This window comes from Prunus dulcis, chromosome 2 (assembly GCF_902201215.1).
Source record: "Prunus dulcis chromosome 2, ALMONDv2, whole genome shotgun sequence".
NCBI lineage: Eukaryota > Viridiplantae > Streptophyta > Magnoliopsida > Rosales > Rosaceae > Prunus > Prunus dulcis.
Window position 1 is genome coordinate 25,742,682 of NC_047651.1, and position 19,077 is coordinate 25,761,758.

Here is a 19,077-nt window from a genome sequence, read left to right on the forward strand (position 1 = left end):
AGAATATTATTTTTGAAAATTACCCCGTTCCTAGTTATAAACGGAATGGACAAATCCAGGAGCTTTATTACATATAGTAAAGCCCATTTGGGCAAGTGTCTCAGTTCTAGTTGCCACCTTCCTCAAGTAGTAATAAAAGTACACTGGCGTTCTCATTAGCTTTCCTATTTAAGCAACTCTTCCTTCTTTTGTATTACAGAGAGAAGAGAAGCCGCCTTTACTGTGACTTTGTGTTATGTTCATCATCTTCTTCTCTGACCTTTTTGTTTCACATTCGGATTCCTCTTCTTTGTTTTGTAGAATAAAAATCTACTAATGCAATGCAAGAGATAAACATAAACCCCATGCATATAAATCATCAAATGTTGGTCGAAAATGGCTTTGCTTATATCCATATATATAATTTTCTTGTACAGGTAGCATTGACTAAAGATTTGAGTTCTCATGGAGGAAATACCAGGGACAGTTAGGCCAGGCAGATCAGTCTCCTTTAAAACCCAGCACCAATCAACTAACACAGTGAGTCTAAAGCCAGCATATAGACTTTTATCTTGAAAAGTTTAAATAACAAACAAGAGAAATTGACTTCCCAATTATACTGTTGATTAGAATGGGAAGCTGGAGTCTTGGCACAGAACAGAGCAAAAAACGTTGTCTTCTTCTTCTCGCTGCAGCTCTTCGGAGATTCCAAAGATCCCCGTCCATGCCATGGAGTTTTTATGTCGCTCATGGAGCCCATCAGCCTATAACTTTCAGCAGATGTTTACATCAAGTGTGAGAGAGTCTTCAAATTCTTGGCACTTTGCATGTATCATGTATATCTTGTCTTCAAGTTCATATAAATATGACGTTAATTTTTACAGGACTTGTTTGGTTCACATGACAACTGGACCTCAGGGAAACAGGAAGACAAGTTCAATTCAGGGGAACCAGAAGAGAAACTGGAGATACAAGTCATAGATGAGTTGCCATCCCAAACTAGTACTAGAAGCCCTATGATCAGTAGGGTGGATGACACGATAAGGGTAATTAGCTCTCTCTCTCTCTCTCTCTCTCTCTCTCTCACACACACACACACATGTGCACTTCAAAATGACCCGTCTAATTAGGAAATCTCTCTCTCTCTCTCTCTCTCACACACACACAGATGAACTCCAAGCACACAAAGGGATGGTTAGGAGGCAAATCCTTAATAAGCATATTCGGACTGCAGAGAGTGAAGAAGAAAGATGATATTCGACTTCACACAGCTCGCGTTCATGCAGCCCTTTCTGTCACACGCTTGGCTGCAGCTATTGCCAGCGTTGCTTCCAACTGCAAGAACAGCAGCATAGAATCAGCGGAAGACGTCGACCCCATTATAGGTGACATCGTTGCTTCTGCCGCAGCTCTGGTTACCACGGTATGTGCTGAAGCCGCAGAGTCATTGGGTGCACAGAAAACAAATGTTTCTTCTGCCATCAACTCCGGCTTGGCTATCCAAACGACTGACGATATGATCACACTTACGGCTGCTGCTGCAACATGTAATGTTTTGATCAATGTTTCCTTCACCATAATCTTCAGATAACCCCTCCTCTCTCTTTTTTTCTCCCACAAAAGACACGTTAACTAACTCGATGACAAGTTGCCAGGTTTAAGAGGAGTTGCAGCGCTCAAAGCAAGAGCTATGGGCAATGCCTACTTTCCAAGAAGCCAAAATTTGCTTCAAGTAAAAGCCGAGCTATCAGTTGTCACTCCTTCTGGTAAAAGAAAATGCAAGGACAGATTTTTAAAATAACACCTTTGCTTTTGCTGTTATATGAAAAAATAAAGATAGATTCTTGTTTGTGCAAGCAGGAAGCAGAACATACGGGTGGGCCTGCATATATTCAAAGCATAGTCAGCTCATGCTTAGCCTCCAAAAGAAGCATCTGGGATTCTTAGCCACAAGAAAGGAATGTAAGATCAAAGGCTTCTGATTTTGTTTTCCTATTTCTTTCCCCTGAACTACGCTTTTAATTAATTAATTATTTATTTATTAGAATTGTGAAGTAAAACTTAACGCTTTGCAGACAAGATTTTGCACGTGATGGAGGGAACCCAGGAAGCTCAGGGTCAGGGCAACCTTTCAATCAGCCTAAGGAGCAACAATGGAAATATCAAGCTCTTGTTTAAAGATGAAACTGAGTCTTTAGTTTGGACGTCAAGCATCTCTAGTCTCTTACAGATGCACAATTGATGTCATGTAAACCTAACCTATACAGGCTTATAGCTTTTAATAATCAAACTCGTCAATGCATAATGCTGGTGTTTGTTATATACATCAATTTCATGTGCATAATGCTGGTGTTTATTTCTTGCTTGATTTCATGTGCATTCGTCTTATAGATCAATCATCACACGACATACCTTCTTCTCAACAAAAATGATACCAAGCTCAAAATGGACAATAAACAACAATACACTGCAACAAAAGGCAGATTCTTGGAGTATACAAACAGAGATAGGAGATTCGCCTCTAAAAACATGACTTCAAAATACGCAAGTAAAAGATTTCATGAGCTTTTCTGCACTGTATATCTGCATTTGTGTTTGACCGGTTTCTCTTCGTTGCTCGATACTGACAGAGTAACTACATTGACATAGCTAAATCCATACTACACAACCTTTACGACCCTTGGCCAAAAGGAAGAGAGTACCTTGCTGCCCAATAATACAGAAAATTGAAGTAATAAGAGCACAGTAAATTTAATTTTCTTTCTCAAGACATACCAATTTTCTTGCTTAAAACTGCCACAAGGAGCACCAAAACTTTTGCTGATCACTCATACTAACTTGATTCACTGCACACCATAAGAAGAACTGCCTATCAATATAAAGATTTTTTTTGTCATCAGCAAAAAGGCCATGTATTTTGTTTCTCAACCTTCCTATAGTAGAGCAAACGATATACAAATGGCATGATTGAACAATTCTTAATTCCAAAATACAGGAGGCATAATTTACAAGAAGATGAAAACCAAGAATAAGACTTTATATCAGCGGAAATGAAAAGTAAAAACTCTTGCGTTTTCTCTATGTATGTAATCTAAAAGTCTACCAGGCGTGATCTTCCACACAACTTGGGTATCTCCTCATTTCTCTTCAAACTCAACATCAATAATCTCCGGTTCTGATTTTGACGAAGACGGACCTCTACCATCTCTTGAAAAGAAGTCCCCTTTTGGCTGCCACACAGTGTTTCCGCAGCTTGCACAACGAATTACTTGGTTCTTGTAACCAACAAATTGCCTCTTACAAGCTGGACAAGCCCCCTGTCCAAATTTGGTGCAACAAACACAATTAACCCTATAAAGAACTATCTGATTGGTTACATTACAAAGTTGAATTGCCATAAAACTCACTCAGTTTAGTTGCAGACTTCGCAGCTAGTATAATTATGAAATATGATGAGACATACCCAGTAACACTAACACAAACATTAACATATTCAACTTGTAGCAGCAGGCAGCTAGTAATACCTTAATAACAAGGTTATTGGCAACCGCTCCAATGACCAGAGGAGCAGCAAATGGCAGTACCCATGTAGCGAATATCAATAACCGAAAAAGCCATCCGGATAATGCAAACCACAGGAAGAAGATTGTCTTCAAAATCATTCAAAAAATAAAAATAAGTTGAATTAGTTGAACATAAACTGAAGACCATCACACAATTGTAGCAAATGTTAACTTACCGCAAAACTTCTTCCCAATGGGGTTTCCAGGAAATCATTAAGCTGCTTCCTGTACTGCACAAATTGCAAACACCAACCAAACAAGAACTCAGTAAACACAACACCACGTCGTATCCATATACATAATAGAGCAAAATGGTAAAAGCGATAGAACAAACCCTAGGCAAATTTCTGCTAAAATCCATGCTAAAGGCGCGCCAGCGAGTCCCAATCTCGAGGTCTCTGTCAATTTCACGGGCGCGAGCAGCGGCGGACCGAGCGATGGTGTCGAAGCGGTGCGAAAGGGCGTATCGGCGGTCCAAGCGCTCCGCCGTCTTCTTGGCCTCGAATAGGAACCGCTCGAATCCGTCGTTGGCGCTCCGCCACGCGTCCCTCGCGAAGCTTCCGATGTCGCTTCTCCCGAAGGCCCGGATGTTCGACACCTGGCGGGGCCCCATTGGGATTGTGCCTCTGCTGTTGTTGGGCCTTCTCGCCCTCCATGGAAGTGGTGCTACTGCTTGAGGGCAACGAAGAGTTGTGGCCATTCTGAGATGATGGACTACGTTTGAAGAAATATAGAAAGAGCCTCTCGAAGCACTTCTACTTCAACTGCACTGTGAGCTTCGTCTTTGTACGGTTCGGCTGAGCAAACTCCAAGCCTACCGTCGATCAATTTTCTTCTACCGAAATTCACTCAAATACAACACGACACTCGACTCTATCTGGAAAATCTATAATAACGACATGCCGTTTATTTATAATAAGCCACAAATAGAACGACATATCGTTTTTATTTATCTCTTTCTCTTCCCTTTGAATTACTAATTAGGCTGTGGGGTGAGAGTTTATCAGTGAGACTGAGATTGAAACTTTGGCGGGGGGTGCTAGGGCATATTTCTGCTGATCCAAATCAAATCGATATTTCAATTTCGTCCTTGTAATTCCTCTTGGGTTGCCATGGAAACCCCCAAAATTGACCCGCTTTTGATTCTCGATCGTAACTCTCGCGCCACCAGAGGGAAGAGGTAACTAAAGTTCAATAACTGGGTTAATGAATTCGATTGATTTGAGGTTTAAGCATTTTTTTTCGTTTTACGATTTTCAGAATGACCAAATTACTTGATGAGGAAATCGAAGAGGACGAGATGTTCTGGAATCAGGAGGCTCTTAAAGAGGTGTGTTTTACTGTAACCTCTTCTTTCGTGCATGAACAAAAAAAAGTCTGAATTTAGTCGAATATTTATAGTTACCCTTATGAATTTTATGTTCTGGTAGGATGAAGAGGATGGTAACTATGAAGCAGAGCCTGAGGTTGCAGACGAGTTTGATAGTGACTTCGACGAAGATGTGAGTTTTTTTCTTGGATTGTTCACTTCAAATGTTAGTTTCCTACCAGTTCTATCTTGCTTAGACTTGCTTAAATTGTTGGTAGGAGCCAGACCCGGACGAAGGAGTAGAAAACAACGAGGCAGAGGAAAGGTTGAGTTTTGCTTACCCCAATGACATTTAGATTTCTTTTACTCAGAATTTAGTTAAATTCAATGAATTATAATTACAGAGTTCGGACAAAGAAGCGGTTGATATTTCCGGGAAAGCAATCAAGCAAGAAGAAGAAGAAGAAGAAAGTGCTAACGGAATTAGAGAAAGAATCTAAGGATGAAAATGAGAAATCTTCCCAACCTGAACAGCATCACGATGCTCCTGAGGAAGGAGAAGGAGAGAGAATCGTGAGAAAATCTTCAAGAACTTCAGTGATTATCAGGCAAGCCGAGAGGGATGCAATACGTGCGGCTTTGCAAGCAACCATGAAGGTCAGTTTTCAATAGCATTTGATGTTGAATCTACTCCAAATTCTGATTACAGACCGGTGGTATTTGTTTGTGAGATCATTGCGTTGATTAACATATCATACTATTTTTAATGAATATAAATTTTCTTTTGCATTAGCCGATAAAGAGAAAAAAGGAAGGCGAGGAGAAGAGGATGACCCAAGAAGAGATGCTTTTAGAAGCAGCTCAAACAGGTTTGTACTTTAAGCCTCAATGTTCGTAATTAGTATGTGATTTGAATTGCTGGGTACTCATTTATATTTACTTGAAATTGAAGCTGGCTGTATCTAAACTTGAATTGTTACCTGCAAAACTTCAGAAATTATGAACTTGAGGAATTTGGAGCGTGTTCTGGCAAGGGAGGAAGAAGTTAAGAAAAGAGCAATTGTGCACAAAGCTGTCTATACTGGCCCGCAAGTACGATATTTCTCAAAAGATGGTATGCTTTCAGCTTTACAATATTCTGATCTTTTCATTTTCTTTTTTGAAAAATATATATTGTTAGTATACACAAATTTGATCATTGTGGCAATATCATTCTCTGATAAAGAAATTTCTAAACTACATTTCTTTAGGTTGCTCATATCTGGAATTCAGTAGAGGATTATCATTTCAGTCTGAAATCTCTACCACGACTGCTCCCTGTAAGTGATGGTTTAGATGAATGTGTCGCTCAGGGATTTATTTTTTATGTTTTATGTTTCATAACAATGTTTTTTATGTTTTTATGTTTTTTTGTTTTTTAATTTCCAGACCCTGAGAAAGCTGTTTGTGCAGTTACTGGTTTACCTGCCAAGTAAGTGCCTATATTTGATGTCATGGTTTCTGCTGTGTGTGTGTGGGTGTGCTTGCGTGTGTGAGCGTGTGTGTGTGTGTGTGTGTGTGTGTGTGTGTGTGTGTGTGTGTGTGAGAGAGAGAGAGAGAGAGAGAGAAGATTGATTGTTAGTTGTTAGTGTATCACGGCAATTGTCCACCTCTTACATAATGCACTAATAAGCATGCTGTTTGATGAATGAATGTGTGGTGCTAGGTAAATGATGATAAATGTTAGAGCAGTTCTGAGTGGCCATGGAGAGTGTGAGGATTGATGGTGTTGGAAACATACAATTATTTAGGTTAAGCTGGCCATCTTGTATAATACGTCCACTTAATGAATTCATTTGATGTTGCAGGTACCGTGATCCAAAGACAGGGCTACCTTATGCAACAAAAGAAGCTTTTAAAATTATTCGCCAGCGGTATGGTTTTCCATGTATGAGAGTTAATTGTGTGACACTAATGGGCTTTTTCTCTTTACAAGGCGTTAGTTTCTGTCTTGTGATTTTAATATCCTGCTCTTCAGTTATGTTTGACGTCCAATTTAGATTCGTTTACAATTTTGTTGTTCTTGATTTTCAGGTTTCTACTTGAAAGTGGTCGGGTCAGGAAAGAGATGGACCTGGGAGATTTGCACGATTCACTTTCTGGGAAAGGGTTTTTGGCAAGGCGGAAGAGATCAGTGTCGTCAAATAAAATTGATGTGTCGTATTCACGTTACTTTGCACGTTTCCGCAGAATTCCGGCCCTTGAAAGTGAATCTTCTGATTAACTTCCATGGTAATCTGAAGAGTTGTTTGCTGCGTGCATTTTTAGAAAAGGAAGAAACGTTATGTACTTTTTGGGCGGAGGCCTAATTATTAAGATACAAACAAGGATCTTTTTTGTCATCTTCATGAGGAAAGCGATAAAAGCTCTAGGAGGAAGGCGGCTTGCAGACTAGCATTATCCTGTTGTGTGTAAGTATTTCAATTGTAGTAAATTGCAAGAAACTTGTTGACTTATCTTAATTTGAGATATATGATTGAATTTGTGTGCATTTAGTTTGGCAGTAGTGTTCCATGCTGCCATGGTGCAATCCAAGACTCGATCATGCTTGCAGGGAACGCCCGTGTCCAAAAACCACTGTGTTATAATGAAGAGCGTATGACTTGCAACAGGAGGAAAGCCTGGGTCCTAGCATATCCAAGACATTACTATTATGTAATTCAAGTAATTGTTAGATGTCACGTTGATCATTGAAAGCTCTTTTCTGAGTGTATTTTGTTGCTGACATATGCCGTGCAACAGAGAATTTTGTCCAGTTTTGGCTTTCTATTAATCTGGTCATTTCAATTTTCTGAGAGGGAAGAAGTTGGTTTTTATATCATTTTATGAATTAATTTTTCTGAGCGGGATAAGCTGATCATAAACATTTTCTGGCCAAAAATAAAAAGATATTCACTTTTCTGGTAACATTTCTTCAATCAGTGTGTAGCTATATTATACTGCTTTAATCCAAAATAATAACACCATTCAAGTATTGAAAAAAAATTATATATAACTGGAATTAGAAGCTTCTTGTAAACGAAGAAAAGACCCGCTTTTGGTTTGACGGACCCACCCGCCCCAACGCTTCATCTCCCGCCTATATCTATCTACTACTTTACTGTACCTGATGCGAACGAACCCCTTGAGTTGAGAAGAAAAATAAGAGAAAATCCCTAAAGGGAAGGCGGTGCCCAGAGAGAGAGAGAGAGAGAGAGAGAGAGAGAGAGAGCTTCAATGGTTGGCTCCAATTTCAAGATTGGCGACGAGGTGGAGGTGACCAGTCCAATCCACAATATGCGTGGCACTCTGTTCCAGGCAAAAATCATCGGCAAGTCGAGAGATAAAACCAAGTTGAAAGTTGAATATAACAAAGTGAAGGCTAAGATTGATGGCAATCTAGGCAGGAGGAAGAGGCACCAGCAGCGCAACGAGGTGGAGGAAGAGGTGGACGTGGCGCTCATAAGGCCCTTGCCGCCCCAAGAAAGTAAGTACTGCTGCTTCAAGTTAGGCGACGTCGTTGATGCCTTCTTCTGTGGCGGGGGGTGGGAGGGAGTCATCACTGATGTTATGAAGGACTCGACGTTTGGGGTTTATTTTCGGTTTGCCAAGGAGAAGTTTGAGTTTGAGTCGGAGGAGCTCAGGCTTCACCGGGAGTGGGTCAAGGGCTCTTGGCTTCCACCTCTTCAACAAGGCGTAAGTAATGAATCGCCTTTTTCTTGATTGCCTTTGTTATTTTTATTTTTTTCTTGGTGTGCCATTATTCGATTCAAACGATAATATTAATATTGCGATTTTCTGTGATGATTTGCCCTCCCTGATTGTTTTGTTACCGGATAGGAGATATAAGAAGCATTTGGTTTTAGTTTTGGTTTAAAGCCTGAAGAATGAATAACTTTTGTTATTACGTGCTTTTCCCATGATCTTTTTCGTAATTTGGGTATGTATTTTCCTAGTATGAAAATTTAGGGGTGTTCTGTTCTGTTCTGTTCTGTTCTGCTTTAAAATAATAAATGCGCATATTGTAAAGAGCCTTTTCTTTTCCTTTTTACTTTTTTTTCTTCCATTTGGCTTGAGCTGGGAATCGGAGGACCAGTGATCAGCTGACCTTTGAACTAGTTTCATGGGACTATAGTCAGGGAATAAGGAGAAAAATCAATATTATTGTTATTGAATTGTGGAAAACTTGATCTTAGTCAAGAATGATCGACAGAGAAAGAGGTAGTATATTCATGACAGACTTCGTGAAAACCATGTTTAGTGCCAAATACCCCGTTAGTTGCTTTGCTATTCTTTGGGAGAGAATACGAACCTTGTTTTTCCTCCTATTTTGCTTGATCTGTTGGCCAGTCTCCTCCTTCCGTGACATATAGCTTATGTTGGATTAGAAGACTGGATTGCTTGATTCTGAGAATGTTTGAAAGATTTAAGACCAGTCTTTTGCCCTCCTGCAGTTGAGAAAGAGTGGTAGATTTCTACTTTTTCCCTTGATTATTCGTGTTTAAAAAATAAAATAAAAAACAAGTCTGAATCATATGAGTTTAAAGGTTGTAACAGGTCGATTTCATGAACCTTGTCAAATGCAACCAAGTGTAAAGAATATGTTTGTTGGCCTTCTCTTTTGATTAAGGAAGTTATATCAATGGTTAGACAATTATTACATGTTGTGAAGTATCTCCAAATGAGTTTAAAGGTTGAACGGTCAATTTCATAAACCTTGTAAGATGCAACCAAATGTTTCTGATGTCTTGTTTAATAGTTGAACATGTAGAGTGTATTTGATATGATCATTTACTTTTTTCATTATCTAGTTTTATCTCCTATTTTGTGGATTTCCTCTATCTTATTTTAACTGAAATGCAAACTCCTCAAAACTGGACTGACTGCAGGATGACTCAACTACCGAGGAACCAAAGCCCTGGATGAAAGAGGACTTTGTACAAGGAACACAAGTTGAGATTTGCACTGATGAAGATGGATTTCAAGGTGCTTGGTTTGCTGCAAATATTGTCAAAGTAATGGGGAAGGACAAATTTCTCATTCGATATAAGAGCATAAAAACAGATGATGGTAAAGAGTTCTTGACAGAAGAGGTCGATGCACAGCACATAAGGCCTTGTCCACCTCAAACTGTTGTGGTTGAAAGTTTTAGTCTGAATGAAGAGGTTGATGCTTTCTATAATGATGGATGGTGGGAAGGTGTGATCCGCAAGGTCCTTCGTGGGCCAAGGTACAGAGTTTACTTCAAAGGTACAAAAGATGAATTGCTGTTTGAGCACTCTGATTTGAGACCACGCCAAGATTGGATAGATAGAACATGGGTTATGGCTTCTCAGGTATAACTTCCAAAAACTTTCCTTACAATCTGTTAGTCAAGATGTTCAGCTGAATATATTAGATCACAAACGAATTTAGGTTAAAATAAGAAAAGAAGAATCTGCCTAGAAGTTTCTTATATACTTGTGGCCAAAGTGCGCAAACACCCGGAATCTAAACTTGTCAAATTTAGGTAACACTCAGCTGCATTTTTACAGCTATCCCGTGGTTGAAGTTAACCAAACCCTTAGTAATTCATGACAGTATGTCTTGTGGACTAATGTATCAGGAACTAGGGAGTTATTTGATGTTTGAACTCTCAACTAAATTATGCTTGATATTTTCTTCCTTTCCAAGTTTCAGTAAGGTAGGGCAATGATAACTATTGTATATGGGGGGGCAACTAATTTCTTAAGTTATTTAACATCCTGATACTGGCTTGCTAACAACAAATTTTTGTCAGGCATTGAAGCATTGAGTGCAGAAGAAAAGCAAGATACTAACCACTGAGCATTTGCAGCATTATTTGCACATTTCATAAATGGCACATTGTCAATCTGGAAGTTTCATTGCTGAAAGCATTTGGTTAGGACATGTTCTCCGTCCTATCCATCTCAAGTGTAAAACTGATGGTTCTTGGTGTGTTTGGTATTAGATTTGGAAGTCCTATGAAGAAGAAACCTTGAAACAACCATTTTTTTTCTTTTGTAGTTTTTGAAAGAGAGACATTAAACTTACTCGTACGTGTTGCTGTTCCATCTTTGTAATTAAATGGGGTTTTGAGTTTGCGGACAGATTATGTGATTTGGGATTGCACCGTTTCATCATTGATGATTTGAATAAACAATTGAAGCGGACTTGGATCCAAATACTTGAAGGAAACGAAACCACTGCATATAGCAACCAAGCAACCTAAACGTCCTGCCTGATCTACTTTCACGTCTTATTTTATGGTAACTGCATCTAACTGGGAACGGTTGTAGACAAACGCAGCCTTGGGGACAGCTCTTTTGGTTAACAGCCTTGTCCCATCCCAACTTCGTAACGGAAACAACCGAAGGCATCAGGCATTTCTGAAAAGCGAAATTGAGATGACAGACTCTGGATATTCCATCAACCAATGCGAGCATAGCATTAAAGTACCTTCCTTTTACGCAATGTGTTGAAGATAATAGTCATACGGTCAATGCAAATGCTTTAGCCTTACAATTGAAACCAAGTGACATAAGATAAACCAAATTACAAAACCATCCGCATTAATCAAATAAGAAGCTTTAATAACCATAAAATCTTTAACTTCCACGAACTTAAGTGACATTACAAACTCTAAAATTGTCATGTCCAGTAAACAGATCAAAACCTAAAACGAAACACCTTCCAAAACAAAACCAAATTTTCGGGCTCATTTAAAGGGTCCAGGCTCTCTCTACTTCTTCTCTTCCTTCTCAGCCTCTGCTGCTTTCTTAAGCCTGGCACCTACATGACGTTGGTTCATCCTTTCCACACGGAGTTTGTCATATGCCTTGAATGATTTCAAATCATCAGTAACCTTCACAAGCTCAACGGAAGGCTTCTCCCGTGCAATTGGAAGGTAGGAACCTTGGAGCTGGGTGGCATTAGCAAGTTCCTCTGGGGCAGAATCACCAGCCTGTAGCAAAAAAAAAAAAAAAGAATACATACCAGATGAGATATCATGCAGACAGCAAATAAACATTCTTACACTAATCCAATCAACCATTTAACATCACCTTGAATTTGCCAGCACGTCTTGGGAAGACAACTAATTTGGCCTTGTATGTCTTCAGTCGCTGCACATTAGCTTGAAGACCCTCAAGAGAACGATTCTTCCTACGATGATCAACTGCGATCCCAATGGTTGGTGCAAGTTTCTTTGGTATCCCAGCAGACTGGTAAAACATGATACAAAAAAGCGAGAAACAAGGTTACATATTTATTTTTATAACACAGCAGCCTGTAATGAACTTCAAGAAACTCCTAAAATACAAGCTGGACAAAATCTACAGTACATTTTTCATAAATTCAAAGTGGAAAACACAGAGCAAGGCAATGAGCAAAAGTTCAATGGTCCTTGATCAAATATATCAGCAATCCATAAAAAATAGCAGAAATTCCAAAGGTTATAGCATTGTGGTAAAATCAATAAACTTACCTTCAACTCTTCCAAAGTAAAGCCCCTACCAGCCCTAATTTTCATGTTATACTTCAAAGTCTGTCCATGAACAATTGGACGGAGAGGTCCAGCAGTAGGGCGAGGGAAGATTTTGACAGCCTTCTTTTGGCGAGCTGATGACATTTCAGAAATATTCATGTCAAATTATAAATTACATGTAAAACAAAGAAACAAGAAAGGTGATAGAAAAAATACTGTTACTCACCAGTTCTTCTCCTGGTCTTCCTGGCAGGTTGGTTAAACCAGGTCTTGACATAATTCTGCCAATGTTTCCTGAAGTGGGAGCTAGGGATAACGTTGTTGTGCTTCACCATGGCTCACCTGTAAACTAGTCACATAAGTCGGAATTAACTACAATGTGCACAAATCATACAACGAACAAAAAATGCAATATAGATTCTTCTGAGAGCGCTAAGAACAAATAAATACCCAAAAAACAGATTCATACAAATTATAATAAAATAGACGCATCCTTTATATTCTGCCACAGTGCAGAAAATGCAAGACATATGCCAAACAGATATAAGGAACAAATTAAGAAAAAAATGCACCTTCTAAGAAATAATAAACGCTACAGATCTAAGCAATAGCTAATTCAAGTATACGCTTGAGAACCCAAAAAACACATTAAACAAAAGCTTGCTTAAAACTCAGAAGCTCAGTTATGGCTATCATTTTTTTGTCTTTCATGGAACGAAAGAAGCAATTGACATGAGACGCCGAGTAGTCATAAATCTTCTATAGAAACAAACAGGGGGAAAGAATAGCGAGGGAAAACCAAACCTGAAATCGCCGCCGAGGAAAATGCAGATGAACCCTCCTCTTCCTTTCTCTCTCTCTCTCTCGCGGCTGCAAGAATGACTGTGTGCTCTAGGGTTTCTTGGGTTTTATAATGGCTGATATGAGTCTATTTTCGTATTGGGTCGGCAGTCTTGGGCCTTGCCCTTCCCCTCTGTTTCCTTCTTAAAAATCAACTTGCCAAACTTCGATCGTAAGTTGACTTAGGCCCATTAAGGCCCAGCCCAACACAAGAAGATGGCCCAAAATTTTATTTACGTTTTCGTTTTCCTTGCGACCTTTGTTTTTGCTGGTGGTTGTATTAGCTTTGTCTTTCAATGAAGTTTCCTTGTTACCTCTGTTCTGGTGTAGCCTATTATTTCTGTGTGTAGCCCCATACCATATTATAGTAAAATGCAAGAGTTGCACTGATTTGAATTTGATGGTGGAACCTGTTACCTGTGTTCTGAACTTCTGGTCTAGCCACATAATAATGGACACCACACCACTGACCAGGGAAACTTTATCAAACAGGCCAGTTTTCGGTGCAGCTGCTGCCACTTGAGCAATGAAACATATTTTCGAGTCATCTTATCTTTTGTCATATAATAATAGAGTTGTATTTCACCTAATTTTTTATTTATTTAATACAAGCGATAGGAAATGGGAAATAATTTTCCTTGTCTCTTTCTCAATGGATGGAAAATGGAAAATTCATTTCCTATGTTTGGTAATACTGGGAAAGTAATTAAGAAATACCACTTTATTTCCTTTCACATGTTTGGTTTGCATAGGAATGTAAAACAAAGTTTGTTTAATTTTCTAATTACACCCATATGAAATTAAATAATTTAAAAAAAGAATGTATTTAATTCTATATTGTAATTCTAAATTGTTAATGGGGCCAAAATTGTCATGAAAAATGTATATTTAATGTTGGCTCATTTTCCCAAACTTTCTCATGAGGAGGGAAAAGAAAACCCAACGAGGGAGAAGGGCTTTACTTTCCCCCACTTTCTCATGTGCAAGACAACCATTTTCCATGCCAGAACTTACCAAATATGGAAAGCAATTGATTTGTCATTCCTAAGCCTCATTTCCATTCCCATGAACCAAACGAAGCCTAAAGAGAATGAGGTATTATCCTCATACACACACGTTGTCAAGATGCCATAGAAGTTCGAATTTGAAACTACTGGTGCCAATGGCACGTCTAGCACACTTGGGTTTGACTTGGGAAGTTTCAAATGGGCTTGTGATTGGGCCAGCACACTTGGGTTTGACCTGCAAAGTGGGCTCGCCTGATTGGGTCAGCCTCCAGTGTCAGTCATCTTATTCTAATTCTAAACTCCATCTTTTTACGCTTTTCATCCCGTTAATTGTCAAATTATAATCCTCGTCATTCCACAAAGCAAAAAAGCAGTGCCTGAAGCGCCTTGTACAGCGAAAGGAAAACAAGGCAGAAAAGCAAAGCCTAACCGTTTTGTTAACACAAGGACATAGATAGAGATGCTGATGCAGTCCATTTTGGGTCGCAAGTCACCTTCACTTTCATCTACAGGTGCCTTCACTCCTCTCCCTTTGTTGTGCTCAAGTTGTCTCAAATACTCTGATACATACAAGTTCCATGGTTCTTTCACTCACTCAAAGCGCAGAAAGGGTGTGAAAGAAGTCAAATTCATAGCATTAACTGATCAAAACCATGCAACTACTAACTGCCCAAATGGTGAGGAACTCTCTGGTGAGTCATACAACCATTTGATAAGTGATTTTTGTAGAGCAGGGCAAATTAACAAGGCCATGGCTCTTCTTGCTGAAATGGAAGCTCTTGGGGTTCGACCCAATTCAGTGTCTTACGCTCATTTGATTGACGCTCTTGGAAGTACTGGCAGGACTTCGGAGGCTGATATGTTGTTTCAGGAAATGATATCTTTTGGGTTTAGGCCAAGAATTAAGCTTTACAATGTTTTGCTCAGAGGGTTTTTGAAGAAAGGCCTCTTAGGACTGGCAATTAGAGTTTTGGCGGTAATGGGTGATTTGGGGGCCGAGAAAAATCAAGAGACATATGAGATTCTTCTTGATTACTATGTCAATGCTGGGAGGTTGGAAGATACTTGGTCAATGATTAATGAGATGAAGCGGAAGAGGTTTCGGCTAAGCTCATTTGTGTACAGTAAGGTTATTGGTCTTTACAGGGACAATGGAATGTGGAAGAAAGCAATGGACATTGTGGGCGAGATAAGGGAGATGGGGATGGCATTAGACAAACAGATTTACAACAGCGTTATTGATACATTTGGGAAATATGGTGAGGTGGATGAAGCTTTGGAAGTGTTTGAGAAAATGAAACAAGAAGGTGTAAAGGCTGATATAACGACGTTTAATTCCTTGATACGGTGGCATTGTAAGGCTGGTGATATAAGTAAGGCACTTGAGTTGTTAACTGAGATGCAGGAACAGGGGTTATATCCTGATCCAAAGATCTTTGTCACCGTTATCAGCCGACTGGGGGAGCAGGGGAAGTGGGATATGATACAGAAGACTTTTGAGAACATGAAACACCGAGGGCATAAGAAAAGTGGGACCATTTATGCTGCGTTGGTTGATATTTATGGGCAATATGGAAAATTTAAGGATGCAGAAGAGTGTATATCTGCCCTAAAGGCGGAAGGTCTTATTCCTTCAGCCAGCATGTTTTGCGTCTTAGCAAATGCCTACGCTCAGCAGGTTTTCTGCCCCTTCCAAATTGTTTTCACTTAATGCACCGACATCTGGTCCCATAATCTCATTCTTTTTTTGTTAATGCAGGGATTATGCGGACAGACAGTTAAGGTACTTCAGCTCATGGAAGCTGAGGGAATTGAACTGAATGTCATAATGCTGAATGTGCTGATGAATGCATTCGGTGTTGCTGGTAGACATTTAGAGGCTTTATCCATTTATCACTATATAAAAGAAAGTGTAAGTCTTGTTTTTGCATAAAACTTGTCCAGTTGCGGGTGATAACTTTTTCAGATATATTGAATTTCTTCAACCAATACAGTTCTCTCATGGTACTTGCCTGCTGAGTTGCTAATGGTGATGGTTTTGTTGTTTCTGAAGGGTTTTAGCCCTGATGTGGTTACGTATACTACCCTCATGAAGGCATATATTCGGGCAAGGAAGTTCGATAAGGTGCTATATATTCTTCATGAACTTTAAAATTTAATGCGAGCTATGATGAATAAGAGAGTAGGAAGCTTGTTTGCTATTCTAAATCTCTCAAAATGCAAGTGGTTTCCTGATCAGGTCCCCGAGGTTTACAAGGAAATGGAACATGCTGGATGCACTCCGGATAGGAAGGCTAGGCAGATGTTACAAGTTGCTTTAATGGTCCTTCAACAGAGGAATTGTGAGTAGTAGTGAATGGTTGGGTTGTGGTGCAATGTGCTTGTTCAATCTGGTATGGACACAGGCTATGATCCTTTCAGCAGTCAAAAGACGGTGAGTTTTTTTTTTTTTTTAATTCCTCTCTCGTGAATTTTGTTGTTCACTTTACGTTTGGGACTCCTGGACTCCTAGTCATATGAATTTATATCAGATTGACCTTGTTTGTGGGTTATAAAATGTTTTCTCAAATCTCAGGTCTTACGTGATGGCTGTGCCGCTTTTTTACAAACACTTCAAACCAGATGGGGTGTTAACTTTCGCCACATTAAAATGCACAACTGATAAAGCAGCAAGAGTTGCACTGATGAACTGTTGTAATATGTTGGAAAGACAACAGCTAAGACTAGCCCCTCTGGTTTAGCAGTTGGAAACATGGGCAACAGAGCAAGGAAGTGCAACACAAACTCTCACTTCAAAGCACGAGTCATTTTCGTGGGCTATCAGCTTGGTGCCTACCTATGCAGGGCAGCATTGGTTACGATGTTAGAAACTTGATGATATAGCTTGTGCTGCAACTCAAACGGGCGTGTTTCCATACACCGTAGCCGAACGTAGTGGAACAATTGGCATTTCAAAGTGCCAGTTTTTAGTGCTGCTGCCATACGGGGTACACTGTAGCCGAATGAATTAATTACAATTATCATCTCATCTCATGTGGTTTGACTCACGTGAATGTCAATGATGATATATATTTGTGATAAGTTGGATATTTATTAAACTTATGTGAGGAATTCATCAACTGAAGCTCTTTGTGTATTACGTAGTACATTAGCGTCCTGACAAATTGTAAGTTTCGCGTAACATATGGTTTCAAACTATTCGGTTTCGGTCCCATCTACAATTAAGTTCTTCGAGAAATCAGAGATGATTCCAGTAAGACCATTGTTTCAAAAAATACCCTTATTTGCCTGCAAGGGGAAGACAGTGACAGATGTTTTTATCAACATTAAACTAGTTTTGCGGTTAACTTCAACTACATTCTCACATTTACAAATGTGGCATCCGAATGAGATAAAGAGGAGCTGCTCGGCTGCTTTCTTGAACTCAATCAATTCTACTGATGAACGTGAAATCATCACTGTCAACCAAACTTTAAGTTGAGATTGCAATTCATGAACAAAATACATTTCAGAGTGCTAGGATACACACAGAGCGTTACCTTTATGTGTTTTCTCACACTTTGTTTCAAATCAAAATTTGAAAAGTCTGCTTCTTCTAAAGCTATTCAATACGGATGTTAACTTGAGTGCTTTCAACAACGTACTCCTAAATTCAAATGAAAAATTAAGAATTAGCTGATAGATTGATAAATCCTCTATTTCCCTCATCTCTTGTACGAATATGACCATATAAATATTGACTATATGAATATCACAGTCAAACGTAAAGAAAGAAATTGATCAGAGGATCAAAGAGATAACTAATTTTTTTCCAGTAATCAAAGATATAAACACTCAATCAGCAATCTAAAGCGCAACTAATCACTCAGTTAATTGCGAATTTATGCGAATAATTATATTTAAAGAGTATAGCCGCACGGCCATACCCAATAAATATATTCGAACTTATTATATTTAAAGAGTATAGCCGTGCGGCTATACTATGTAGATATATTCAAATTTATTATATTTAATGAGTATCGCCGGACGGCTACACTTTTTAAATATTTGAATTTAGACATATAATACAAGAGTATAGCCGAACAGCTATACGCTTTGAATATATTCGAATTTATTATACGTAATGAGTATAGCAGTCCGGCTATACCATTTAAATCTTTGAATTTATATAATTCAAGCCTATAGTTGCACGACTATACCCTTTAAATATATTCGAATTTATTATACATATTGAGTATAGCCGTGCGGCTATACCCTTTAAATATTCGAATTTATTATACGTCATGGGCCCGGCTATACCCTTAAAATATTCGAATTTATTATAATTCAAGAGTATAGCCGGTCGGCTAGACCCTTTAAGTATAATCGAATGAGTATAGCTGCCGGCTATACCCTTAAAATATTTGAATTTATTATAGTTCAATAGTATAGCCGACCGGCTATGCTCTTTAAATATATATTTTTTCCCCTTCCTTAATTCAAACGACAAATTAAGATATAAACATTCAATCAGCTAAATCAGCAATCTAAAGCGCAATTAATTACTCAGTTAGCTATCTTCTAAAGTGCGATTAATTACTCAAAGCCAGCACTTACATCGATTATGGCTCCAGCAGCTTCGATAAGGGTCGGCCGTATGTCGAACAAATCACGCTTGTGGAAGTATATGAGTCGATGAAATTCTTTCTCATTTTCCCATGTTTTCTCGAGAACCAAACACACAGAGCACATATGAAATACAAGAAGAAGCAAGCGAGAGAGAGATGAAGATTACCACTGAAATTGCTATTCCGATTTCGAGAAACTACAAAGGATTTTTTTAGTAATATATATATATATATATATTTATATATATTATGTAATGAGTATAGCCGG

The 19,077-nt window shown here is 38.9% G+C and overlaps 7 protein-coding genes across 11 annotated transcripts; 5 read left to right on the forward strand and 2 right to left on the reverse strand.

Moving 5' to 3' along the window:
- Nucleotides 1–216: 216 nt before the first annotated feature.
- On the forward strand, nucleotides 217–1,570 carry LOC117618473 (VAN3-binding protein-like). Its single transcript, XM_034348030.1, has 4 exons — nucleotides 217–519; nucleotides 610–774; nucleotides 864–1,025; nucleotides 1,148–1,570. Exons 1-4 carry the CDS (start codon nucleotides 445–447, stop codon nucleotides 1,568–1,570), a joined length of 825 nt encoding a protein of 274 aa, XP_034203921.1. The 5' UTR covers nucleotides 217–444.
- A 62-nt stretch (nucleotides 1,571–1,632) lies between these two features.
- LOC117617798 lies at nucleotides 1,633–2,241 on the forward strand. The gene is made up of 3 exons (XM_034347357.1): nucleotides 1,633–1,745; nucleotides 1,840–1,941; nucleotides 2,055–2,241. The coding sequence occupies exons 1-3, from the start codon at nucleotides 1,670–1,672 to the stop codon at nucleotides 2,219–2,221; spliced, it is 345 nt and encodes a 114-aa protein (XP_034203248.1). The 5' UTR covers nucleotides 1,633–1,669; the 3' UTR covers nucleotides 2,222–2,241.
- A 151-nt stretch (nucleotides 2,242–2,392) lies between these two features.
- On the reverse strand, nucleotides 2,393–4,387 carry LOC117620259. Of its 3 annotated transcripts, none has more exons than XM_034350409.1 (5): nucleotides 3,877–4,387; nucleotides 3,719–3,772; nucleotides 3,504–3,629; nucleotides 3,083–3,296; nucleotides 2,393–2,825 (listed from the first exon to the last, which is right to left on the reverse strand). In XM_034350409.1, the coding sequence occupies exons 1-4, from the start codon at nucleotides 4,240–4,242 to the stop codon at nucleotides 3,117–3,119; spliced, it is 726 nt and encodes a 241-aa protein (XP_034206300.1). In that variant the 5' UTR covers nucleotides 4,243–4,387; the 3' UTR covers nucleotides 2,393–2,825; nucleotides 3,083–3,116. The 3 variants fall into 3 exon arrangements, with proteins under 3 accessions (XP_034206300.1, XP_034206301.1, XP_034206299.1); XM_034350410.1 differs by having other exon boundaries at nucleotides 2,393–2,848; XM_034350408.1 differs by having other exon boundaries at nucleotides 2,409–3,296.
- A 111-nt stretch (nucleotides 4,388–4,498) lies between these two features.
- Nucleotides 4,499–7,692, forward strand: LOC117617573 (SWR1 complex subunit 2). Of its 2 annotated transcripts, XR_004584357.1 has the most exons (12): nucleotides 4,528–4,722; nucleotides 4,803–4,872; nucleotides 4,973–5,044; nucleotides 5,130–5,176; nucleotides 5,256–5,508; nucleotides 5,645–5,720; nucleotides 5,846–5,965; nucleotides 6,102–6,170; nucleotides 6,280–6,322; nucleotides 6,699–6,778; nucleotides 6,925–7,301; nucleotides 7,387–7,692. XR_004584357.1 is itself a non-coding variant. In XM_034347003.1 (11 exons), exons 1-11 carry the CDS (start codon nucleotides 4,655–4,657, stop codon nucleotides 7,112–7,114), a joined length of 1,074 nt encoding a protein of 357 aa, XP_034202894.1. In that variant the 5' UTR covers nucleotides 4,499–4,654; the 3' UTR covers nucleotides 7,115–7,218. The 2 variants fall into 2 exon arrangements, 1 of the variants encoding a protein (XP_034202894.1); XM_034347003.1 differs by lacking the exon at nucleotides 7,387–7,692 and having other exon boundaries at nucleotides 4,499–4,722; nucleotides 6,699–6,764; nucleotides 6,925–7,218.
- Nucleotides 7,693–7,922: 230 nt separating this feature from the next.
- LOC117617574 (protein AGENET DOMAIN (AGD)-CONTAINING P1) lies at nucleotides 7,923–10,989 on the forward strand. Its single transcript, XM_034347004.1, has 3 exons — nucleotides 7,923–8,565; nucleotides 9,759–10,205; nucleotides 10,649–10,989. The coding sequence occupies exons 1-3, from the start codon at nucleotides 8,107–8,109 to the stop codon at nucleotides 10,661–10,663; spliced, it is 921 nt and encodes a 306-aa protein (XP_034202895.1). The 5' UTR covers nucleotides 7,923–8,106; the 3' UTR covers nucleotides 10,664–10,989.
- A 379-nt stretch (nucleotides 10,990–11,368) lies between these two features.
- On the reverse strand, nucleotides 11,369–13,256 carry LOC117617575 (60S ribosomal protein L13-3-like). Of its 2 annotated transcripts, none has more exons than XM_034347005.1 (5): nucleotides 13,160–13,256; nucleotides 12,582–12,704; nucleotides 12,356–12,489; nucleotides 11,934–12,092; nucleotides 11,369–11,833 (listed from the first exon to the last, which is right to left on the reverse strand). In XM_034347005.1, exons 2-5 carry the CDS (start codon nucleotides 12,688–12,690, stop codon nucleotides 11,612–11,614), a joined length of 624 nt encoding a protein of 207 aa, XP_034202896.1. In that variant the 5' UTR covers nucleotides 12,691–12,704; nucleotides 13,160–13,256; the 3' UTR covers nucleotides 11,369–11,611. The 2 variants fall into 2 exon arrangements, with proteins under 2 accessions (XP_034202896.1, XP_034202897.1); XM_034347006.1 differs by having other exon boundaries at nucleotides 12,582–12,697; nucleotides 13,160–13,238.
- Nucleotides 13,257–14,573: 1,317 nt separating this feature from the next.
- Nucleotides 14,574–17,372, forward strand: LOC117619291 (pentatricopeptide repeat-containing protein CRP1, chloroplastic-like). Its single transcript, XM_034349211.1, has 5 exons — nucleotides 14,574–15,880; nucleotides 15,962–16,114; nucleotides 16,256–16,327; nucleotides 16,442–16,636; nucleotides 16,778–17,372. The coding sequence occupies exons 1-4, from the start codon at nucleotides 14,663–14,665 to the stop codon at nucleotides 16,550–16,552; spliced, it is 1,554 nt and encodes a 517-aa protein (XP_034205102.1). The 5' UTR covers nucleotides 14,574–14,662; the 3' UTR covers nucleotides 16,553–16,636; nucleotides 16,778–17,372.
- The last annotated feature ends 1,705 nt before the right edge of the window (nucleotides 17,373–19,077 follow it).